General features: G+C 44.5%; 1 protein-coding gene across 1 annotated transcript; it reads right to left on the reverse strand.

The window, feature by feature from the left end:
• Positions 1-7,561: 7,561 nt before the first annotated feature.
• CLEC14A (C-type lectin domain containing 14A) lies at positions 7,562-9,526 on the reverse strand. The gene is given in 3 exon segments (XM_062495248.1): positions 7,562-8,803; positions 8,806-8,938; positions 9,477-9,526. Coding segments are annotated over 3 exon segments (1,425 nt in total).
• Between the last annotated feature and the right edge of the window lie 869 nt (positions 9,527-10,395).

Raw genomic sequence — 10,395 nt, forward strand, 5'->3', positions numbered from 1 at the left:
CACTTTATATCTGGGCAGTGGATGAAAAAGGTCATGGATACATGCAGATATTCTGCATCTTCAGATGGTCCTTACAGCAGAGAACATTGGACATCGACAGAGTATGGCTTCTTTGCATTTGGCACTTCAATAACCCATTTGATTTCTTCACAGAGAATTATAATCAGTTTTCTGAATGTGATGTAAGAATTTCTGAAATGCCAGCTTTCCAGTGAATCAGAATTTTAAAAAAAGGTTTTCTGGTTGTTTCTGGAAATCTAAAAATCTGCATTTTTAATGTATGTGGCATGATCTATTAACAATGTGATTATTCGCTGTATTTTAACCTGTTTCCAAAATCAGTATCCCAATTCTAAACATTAAACTAAGTCTTACTGAAATAAAATAAGCCAGTGATGTCATACATTCATGTTATATGAGGTTTCACTTGACTCTGCCATATTTCTAGAACAATGACAATTCAATGTCTTATAATCCTGATTTAAAAAAAAAAAATCAAGAAAAAGAATAATTTTAAAAAATCAGAAGAAATTAGCCAAGAAGGAAATATAAATCCAGGGCTCTAAACTCTGTGATTTCAGTCCCTAAGAACTTTACTTGACACCAGGGCTCTGCAGACCAGAATGTGAATTATGAATCTCTAGAGGAGAATAAAATATTGCTACTGAATTGTGTATTCAGCACTTCCATCCTCTTCAACACAGCCTTATTTGGCTGATAACTTCAGGCTAAGCCACGGGAAGAAAGGATGGTTTACTAATTTTATTTATCTTTAAGAAAAATGCTTTTAGATATTACATTTTGTGGAGAGAAATGGCCAAGAAAAATAGGTGAACCTGAGAGTATTTCAAAGTATATCATTAGACAGCTACAAACCAAACACAATTTTGACAAGACAGATGCTTTTCAATAAAAGCTAACTGTGCCCACTCCCTTCCAACTTTGTTTCTCCAAAAGCCTAAAATCTGGGTTTGTCAGCGCAATAAGCAGCTATCAAGCAGAGATAGCAAGGTATCCTGCAGGTTGTATCCTGCCTGAGGTATATAGGGTTTTGTGTCCAGCCTGGATGGAATACATTTGTCATTATATGGTTATCAATGCCTATGATGGGTAGAGTCACCTTGAAAAGTATATAAATGTACAGAAAATGCCTTCTACTCTCCATTCCCTCTCCCCTCCAAATGTCCTTTCTATGCAGGTTCTTACACTCTGTAATATACCTATGGGCTGCTCCGTGGGTTCTTGAGCTTCCTAACTAGAAAGGCTCAGATAAAATAGCCCAAATTCACAGCGTGGGGAGGTTGTAGGACAGATAACAATTATCAGATTTCTGACTTGCGATCTGAACTGTGTTGCATTTATGATCTGGAACTGGACAGTGTTGTCTCCACTAACCTTGTTGGTGATGGTGCTGTTGCCAGTGCACGTGTGGGCCCTACCAGCCCAGGGGAAGCTTCTGCAGGGTGCTGGACTGCGCTGTACTTCATAAAGCTGAGCAAAGCCCAGCGACACCAGTGCCACTGCCACCAGCTGGGTACAGCATGAGCTCAACCCATTCACACAGCACCTGCCCGTGCTCAGATGCACAATGGAATGCCCAAGGGATTGCTGGGCAACTGGAGTGGTCCAAAACGTGGCAAAGATGGATGTCTGGGAGAGAATGGATATAAAAGAAGGCCAAATTGGTGGATATTTGATACTGAGCAGACTGAGAGAGAAGGAATATGAAATGGAGAAAAATCAAGTGATGGCCAGGAGAGGCCATTTTGTTAAGAACAGAGGAAAATAAGTAGAGTCCAGTGCAGGCATTGCAAAGCAGGACTTGGCTCTTTCACATAATTAACTTTAACTGTTTAGAGTACACCAAATAGATAAACTCCCAACTCAGCAAAAGATACGAAGTTGTGCTTTTTTATGTCAGCTGCTCTTTTTGTAAGCTGGCTGTTATTTTTGAAGGTTAGAAAGTATCTAGACATTTTTTTCTAAGAATTAAATGACAATTTATGTACTTTATGGAATTACTAGAAACTTGGAGAAACAAGGTAGAAACAGGTAGATAATGGATTTTTCTGAATGTTAATTAATATGGGTATTTCTGATGTGTTTTTTTATTTCACAGATTTTTTTTTTACTTTAACATTTTTTTGTCCTTTAGCATTAAAATAGAGAAAAAGACCTGACAATTTTTTTCTCAACACAAACCAAGAAGAACCCCATATTGACAAGAGAGAAATTGAATACAGAATAATTTTCACTGCTCTTTCACTGTCATAAAGTAAAATTTACAGAATTCCTTACTTGAAAAGAATCTTCAGTACAATGACTGGGAAAAATCCTTTCCCTTAGAGAAAGGTATATTATTAAGAATGAAAAGTAATGTAACACATTTCTCTGCACAGACATTACAGTCTTAGATCACTTATAATCTCCCTCAAAATATCTGTACTTATGATCTTATGTTATGTTCCAGAGAGCAGTGTAAATCATTCTTATCAGTCAGAAACACAAGGCCTGCTGGTTACATTCCAAAAACAAAACCATGCTTTTCTGATAGGTTATAGCCTGTGTGTTGTTCCTGGCTTAATGACTTCAAATGTTTATTTTTTTGCAAACCACCACATTTTGAGTAACACCTGAAAACATATGCAGCAATAAGATGGTTAGGACAGATACATGCTGATAAAGATGGATGCTTGCCTGTCTTTCTCATCTTTCCCTCCTCTGCTCATCTTCTCTGTGGACCTGCAGTCTTCTTTCTCTTATATTACCCATAAAATACATAATAGTAGTTGTTTTCCCATTTTGCTGACTCAGAATGCAAAAGGACTGGCAAGTGGAAGGAGGGGAAGGACACAACAAATGCAGGACCACCGCCACATCTCTGCATTCCCCAGCTCCACTGCTGCTTCCACTCCACCTGGAGTACTGTGTTCTCCTATGGGGCTCCCAGCATAAGAAGGATGTGGACATGTTGGAGTCCAGAGGAGGCCACCAAGATGACCAGAGGGTTAGAACACCTCTACTACAAAGACAGGCTGAAAGAGTTGGGGTTGTGCAGCCTGGAAAAGAGAAGGCTTCCAGTACCTACAAACAACCTTCCAGTACCTACAAAAAAATTGAAGAACATTTTCCTAGGGCTTGTGGTGACGGGCCAAAGGGGAGAGGCTTCAAACAAAGAGGGTAGGCATGGATTAGGTATAAGGAAGAAATTCTTTGCTGTAAGAGTGGTGAGACACTGGACTAGTTTGCTCAGAAAAGTTGTGAGTGCTCCATCCCTTGAAGTGTTCAAGGCCAAGCTGGATGGGGCGCTGAGCAACCTGGTCTGGTGGAAGGTGTCTCTGTGCACAGCAGTGGGGTGGAATGAGATGATCTTTAAGGTCCCTTCCAACCCAAACCATTCTATGATTCTGTGATTCTAGTCAGCAATACAGAAAAGGGAAAAGACACGCTTGCTAACCGACAACTCCCTTTACACATCCATTTTTAAGTCGTCCAGTCCCAGACTACAAGCCCAGAAGAGAAAGACAAAGCTGTGTGTTGGGAGAAGAAGAAAAGACATTAAGTTTAATGTTTTGAAGACCTGGGAATGTGGTTACTGCTGCTGCTGCCCTGACATTTTTGCCTTTTGAGTTAATTATAGATCTTTAGTGAAAGATGTGAATCGCCACACTACAGCCTTGGTAAATGTCCACATACTGAAAAAATGAAAAATATTATTTCTAGAAGAGTATACATTGCATCTACCACTGATTGACCAGTGATGAAAAAGTTAAGTGATAGGAAATCTCAAGGGGAAGCACAGAATCCATTGTATTTTTAATATTCCTTAAGCTATACAATACACTTAAACAAGGAGAAATGTCAGAAATACTCAAATTTTTCCCATGTCCACTTATAGATTTCTTTTCAGTCCCATAGAACACCTAATTAAGCCCTTAACAGCATAAATGATTAATTTTTTAAAAAATGTGGAAATTAAAATTTTAATTCTGATTACTTGATGAAACAAGCCATTAAAAACCTATCACTTGTTCATAAATAAAATGTGCAGCTGACAAATGATATGCCTACCAGTCAAACTATCTTTGTAGGAATTAAGGAAATCTAAATTGGCAACATGGGACACTTTTTTGGATAACTGTGATAGACAAAAGATCTGGACATTCTTACTCTTTGCAGGAATCACCCTTTTCAAATGTTGACTAACAGTTTTTTGCTATCACCATTTCATTACGAAGGTAAGCATTGTAAAACTCACAGATACAAAATTTATCTGTGATTTATAAGGCTTTGATATGGGATGAAATAGTATTTTTTTCCTGTGCTGGAAAAACAGTTGGAATATGCTTTTATAATGTTTAGTCAGCAGACATGTATGCAACATGAGAGAAAAGTCAAGATTTGTCTCTATCCTTGCCATGCTTTGGAAAACTACTTGCATTTGATTGTGTTTTGGGTTTTTTTTAAATATGGTGTTATATAATAATATTTTAAAAACTGCATCCACTTTCATTTCCACACATTTTTTTAATCTCAGTACTTGTTATGATTATCTGTACTCATTATGATCTTACTTATTCTCCTTCTATGGATGTAAACAGCAAACTTGCTCTTGCAGACCTGTGAATCATGGTTGTGATATGAACCAATGGTTGCATGACAGATATGTGTTGGTTTCTTATTCACTAAAGACCCAATTTGATCAAGAGTGAAAAGAAAAACTATCAATCTTTTCTCCCAAACCATCTTCTTTTTGGTCTGAACTATTAGAGAAAGAGAAATCCATGCATTTCAAACCTGCTCAGGTTCCAAACAAATCCAAATGCTATTTGTTTTGTATTCCACTGACTGCAAAAATAAGGTAAAGAGCCCCAGATGTATTAAACAAGAATCTCTAACATGTAAAAGTAATAAAAACAATAATAAAATTATGACCATTTAGCCATGCCTTGAAGAGACAGAATGCACCATGAGCTTTCTTTTTGAAAAGTGACTTGCACAGCTGGAGACTTAAGTGAGCTGATTTTTCTGATTTATTTTTAAATGTGAATTTTACAGGCATTTAAGAAGGCCATATGCCTTCCTTACAGTGAATGCAGAGAAAGGGCACTTTCAGGGAGTAATTCATTGGTCCTGTTTTCAGCATCTAGTCTAAAATGAGATTAACTGTAAGCACATATTAAAGGAGTCTGGATGAGTAAAAATGTCTAGATGAACTGTTGGAGATGTCTACACATGGTGAGATAGATCCCATCCTTAGATGCAAAATAGTCTGGTTTCAGATCAGTGAAATTATGAGCCAGGGGGAACATAGTTGAACCCTTGTGTAGTCCTCTAGACAAATGTCTAATGATTCTGAATTGTGTGAGATAAAGAACTCTCAAATCAAAACATGATTTCACAGGAAGAGCAAAATGGGAATTATGAGACAGGTGAATGGCTTGCAAGGACATGAACTTGTATATTTTAACTAAATAGTCTGTCACATACTGAGAGATGCCAAAATAAGTAGTCAGGTGCTTAACTCAGCACTTAGTTGTGTGCTTGGTAAAACTCAGAAACAGAGAATGAGATAGTTTCTAGAGCTTAGCAAAACACACCTGGACAGTCCCATCAAGAGTTCAGCTATCTGATATGTGAGAAAGACTAAAAAATAAAAAAATTAATTTAGAGAGGCTCTCATTCATCTTAGTTGCTATTTGCTTATACAGCCTCTGATAGGAGAGCACCACACACACCACTCCATAAAAAATTACTTACAGTGACAGTAACAGGAGTGTTATTAAGAAATAAGGCATTAATGACTAAGTCATTTTCCAAATCTGTGCACATCTGAATGTAGAATCAAGCCTCCTGCCCGAGATGAAAAAATGCCTGCCTTCTGAAATACAAATGTCCGATAAACAGATTAGAAAAGTATGCAGATTATGAGTTACCTTGTAATGAGCAGCATTCTCACCTAGCCGGATTTAATTCCTGTCATGACACAAGGAAATTTATGGCTATAGTCAGTCTGATGGCTCACAAATATCAGTGACCTCTTCACTAAAAGCAAAAGACTGTTTCCCAGGTAGCAACTGCCTATCACTATTAAAGGGAGAGAGAGGGGAAAACACTTATAATACATAATTCTTTATGCTTAGCAGATCTTTACACCATACTTATCATCAAATCTTGGCTTGCAAGAAAAATAGGAAATTATAACACACATTATTTTTAAAACAAAATTCTTCAAACTCAACAGGAAAGTTTCAAAATTAAAGCAGTAGTCAGAATGTCAGCTGTCAAGAGAGGAAAACAGAGGAAAACAAACAACCAAACAAGTGCATTTAAGGATACATTTCAGAGCTTAAAGTACTCTTAAGAGAAGAAAATATTTCCCTATTCTCCCTGCACCCCAAAAGGTTTGGATGAGACCAGTCAGTTGTGCATAACTGCACTGAGAAAACCTTGAATCAATATTTAATATTACAACTTCAATTGAAAATCAAAACTATAATAATAATAATAGTAAGTGAGCATAAGCACTCTGAACTTCACAGAAAGCAAATTCTGCAGCCAGGACAAAAGCTCCTCTACAGGGATTCCCAAGGGAAATCACAGAGGAAGTGTTTACCTCACTTAGAAAAGGTCACAAACGGTGAATCCTTCCTTAGTCTCAAGGCACTCCATGGAAAACAATATATCTAACTAAAGAGAATGAGATTTGCATGATGCGTTTGGACTCGCGTTAGCTCCTCTCGCAAGGTGGTGTGTCAGCACCTTGTCTGATTCTAAGGGAGACGCATATTGCACACAGAAAGCAAGTGTTGTAACAACACAACTCAGGAGAAAAACTGTAACTGATACATTTATTCTCTGCTACAATAAAAATGAGTATGAAGCAACAACAGGGCAGTGATTTTACATCATCCTTTATTCTTTTCATCTGCTGAAGTATAAAACTGACTCCCCATTAACCTCTCACTTCCTCAGCAGTTTAATGACTTTCTAAGTATAGAAATGCTCTTTCATTTTTTAAGAATATCAGTATGAAAGCATACGGGTTGCAGTTTCATCAAAATTATGGCAGTTCACGTCTCCAAAAGTTCCAGCAATTAGATTGAAAATGAGAGCCTCCAAGTATCACACAGGCAAGGAGTGACTCCTAAACTATAAGATGCAAGTGCTCAAAGTGGTCCACTTTATGCTTGCTCCAAGTAAGGCTCCCGACGAAGAGTTTCCGAGAGGATAAAAATGCACCATTGTTGCAGCTGCAATCGCTCTGTTGGCCAGGCTGATCTATTTATATCTTAGTGAAATCAGCACCGAAATAACTGTTTTTCAGACTGACAAAAACTCTTGACTGTCCAAAGACTTCAATCCCCTCGAAAGAACGCCGCTACGCGCTCCGGCGTGTGATAATGTGCAAGACCTGCCCAGCCAAGTCCCGCGGCGCCTCTCCCTCGGCTCCGCGCTGCAGCAGGGCTGGGGCAGGAGGGACCTGGCGAGCCGAGCGCTGGCCCGAGTGGGAGCTGCTGCACAGGGCAGCCCCGAGGGACGCGGCCTCTGCGGTCCGGGGTTATTCACCGCCCGCTGCTCCCATGGGCTCCGCAGAGCCGGCCTCTGCCTTGCTGCCGGCCTCCGGCGGCTCCTTGTCCCCGCGGCCCTCGGATTTCTTGCTAAAGCAGATCTGAAACACCCCTAGGACGGTCATGACCAGGATGATCAGCACCACCACCGCGACCGTCACCAGGATGAAAACGTAGTTGGAAGACAGGGAGGAGGAGGGCGGCCCACCAGCCGCCTTCTCTCCGCCGGTAGCGGCCCCGGTGGTGGCCGGCGGCTCCCTGGAACCGCCGGGCGTCGGGATGGAAAGACGCTGCCCCTCCGCGCTGGCACCCGACGGCTCCGCGGGGTCGCCTGCAGCGGTGGGGGCCGGCCCCGTGCCCGGGCAGGCAGTCCCGTCCGGGCCGGCAGCGGTGCAGGCACAGGCGAAGCCGCCGGCGGCATCGCGGCACCCGGCGGCCTGGGCGCACGGCCCGCTGTCCGGGCTCCTGCGGCCGAAGGGGCAGGGGCAGAGGGGCTTCTCTGCCTTCCAGGCGAAGCCGCCCGACTCGGCCTGGCAGGCGAGCCGCACCTCCCCGCCGGGACACGCCACCGTCAGCACGGTGCCCGGCGGGCTGAAGCCGGGGCCGCCGCTGCGCTCCTCGAAGGGGAGCAGGTAGTCGAGGTCGAGGGCGCCCGCGGGACTGAGGTCGGGGCAAGCACCCTCGTACTGGTACTTGCAGAGGTAGCCCGGGCTTTTCTGCTGGCAGGCCCGCTCCTTCCAGCCCCAGCTGCGGCCGCCCCCGGGCTCAGCCGCCAGATGCAGCCCAGCGCAGCGAGCGATGAGGCAGGACCGCAGGGGCTCCTGCAGCCACCGGCCGAGCGCCGCCGGCGGCTCCCGCGGGACCGTCCCACCCCCGACGCCCTCCCAGGAGAAGCCGCGGAGCGGCTGCTCCTCGCGGGTGCAGGAGGAGGCGTTCCTCTTCAGCCCGACCCAGAACAGCGCGGGCGCGGGCACCGCCGCATCTGCCAGCAGCCCCAGCAGCAGGCGCAGCTCCGGCTCGCCGCTGACCCACGCGAGGCCGCCCCGCCGCCGGTCGCAGTCTCCGCGGGCCTCGGCGTACGAGACGTTGGCGCGGTGGGCGCTGAAGCAGGCGCCGGCGGGCGGGCAGCGCACGGCGGCCCGAGGGGGCGGCGCGGTCCGGCCCAGGGCGCAGGCCGCGGCCAGGAGCAGGCACCAGGGCCCGGCCCGCCTCATGCCGGCGGAGGGACGCGGCGGGCTGAGGGACGCGGGCGACCCCTGCGGCTGTGGTGGCGTTCGGCCCCGGCTTGGGCTGGCCTCAGCTGCCCGCGCCGTCCCTCTCCAGAGCCGGCCCCGCTCCCACGGCCCTCCCCCTGTTATAAATACATGCTACGGTATTGCCTTTTCGCAAGTATTAGGGTGGATGCTGTATGTGTGGTGTTGAAATGGTTTTTAAGATAGATACCGTTTTCTTTAGGAGTAACATAAGTTGATGAAGTGTCTTTGTAGTAACCTGCTTGGTTCGATAACCCCCATTGAAGACATCTGCTACTGATACACCGGTTACCAGCCCCTACCATCTGTAGGAATTGAAGACCACAGCCCAAATTAAGACTGATTAGAAAACTAAATTAAAACCGCAGCCCAGAAACGCTCACGCTCTAAAAACGCATACTCAATGAGTGGTCATGTAAAACAGTTCTTGGAATATGGAAAATAGTTTGTACAAAAGTTTGAAAATGTATGATGGATCTATGAATATGCAACGGGCTGATGAATTTAAGGGGTGTCTCCAAACCAGCAGGTGTGCTCTCGGCCGAATGGCAAGCACCCGGCCGTTATAACCTTTTGCTTTATTGTTTGTCTCGTATTGTCTTTTAGTAAACCTTTTAAAATCTACCAGGAAAGCGAACCTTGTTTTTCACACCCAGGACCTGCCGGAGGAAATGTGTCAGGAGCCGTGGCCGATCTCGGCATTCTCCGTTTGTTGGAGTGCCCAGGACAAGCAGATCTCGGTGCCGCCAGGAAGCGCTCGCCCAGCCCGGTGGGCGGGTGTCCAGCCCCGGGGTAGGACGGTACCTCCTCCCCTGTCGGAGGAGCCGGACGGTGGCGAAGCCCAGAGCCGCAGCTCTCAGACCGGGGTCGCGGGCCCCGTGTCCAGCTCGTGTCCCCGAGATGCCCGGGCACATCTTGCTAGCTTGTTGCACGGTGCTTTTCTGAGAAAAGCGGTCCAGCTTCAGTTATCTCTTCCTTGAAGGCTGGAGGTTGCTCGGTTAGGTGAGGGTGTGCAATCAACCCTGTAGCTCCCGATACAGTGGCGATTTAACAGTCACAAAAAATGATTCAGCTCATATTTTTCCAGCAGGCTGGCCTAAATGCATCATACATCAGGTGCCTGTGTTGGCTTCAGTAGCTGTTCTTGAATGAGTTTCGCTGATCAACTGCAACTGCTCCTCCGAATGTAGTCTCCATGTTGCCTCATTTTCATACTCCTTACTGTTATTTCTGTGTACTGTTGCCTGATGTGTACATTCAGATACAGCACACGTCTGAGTCTGTTCCCAGGTGTTTTATGTGGCATGAAACTGCAGGCATATATCTACATTTTGTTTTACAGGTTCTACTTTGGAAAAACCCATGTGAATGTTTTTGGTTTTGTGAATAAAACATAATACAAATTTCTAGTATTTGAATACCTTGGGGGTGGGAGGAGAGAAGGAGAAAAAAGCAAAAAGTCATTCTGGAGCTCTTAAAACATAAGGTTTCTCAGCAAATGCAGTCCATTTGGGTGCCAGTAGGCTTGGATTTATGGAGAATATGTTTTCGTAACACAACAAGAACTTGTT

The sequence above is a fragment of the Cinclus cinclus genome, chromosome 6 (assembly GCF_963662255.1).
Source record: "Cinclus cinclus chromosome 6, bCinCin1.1, whole genome shotgun sequence".
Classification (NCBI taxonomy): Eukaryota; Metazoa; Chordata; class Aves; order Passeriformes; family Cinclidae; genus Cinclus; species Cinclus cinclus.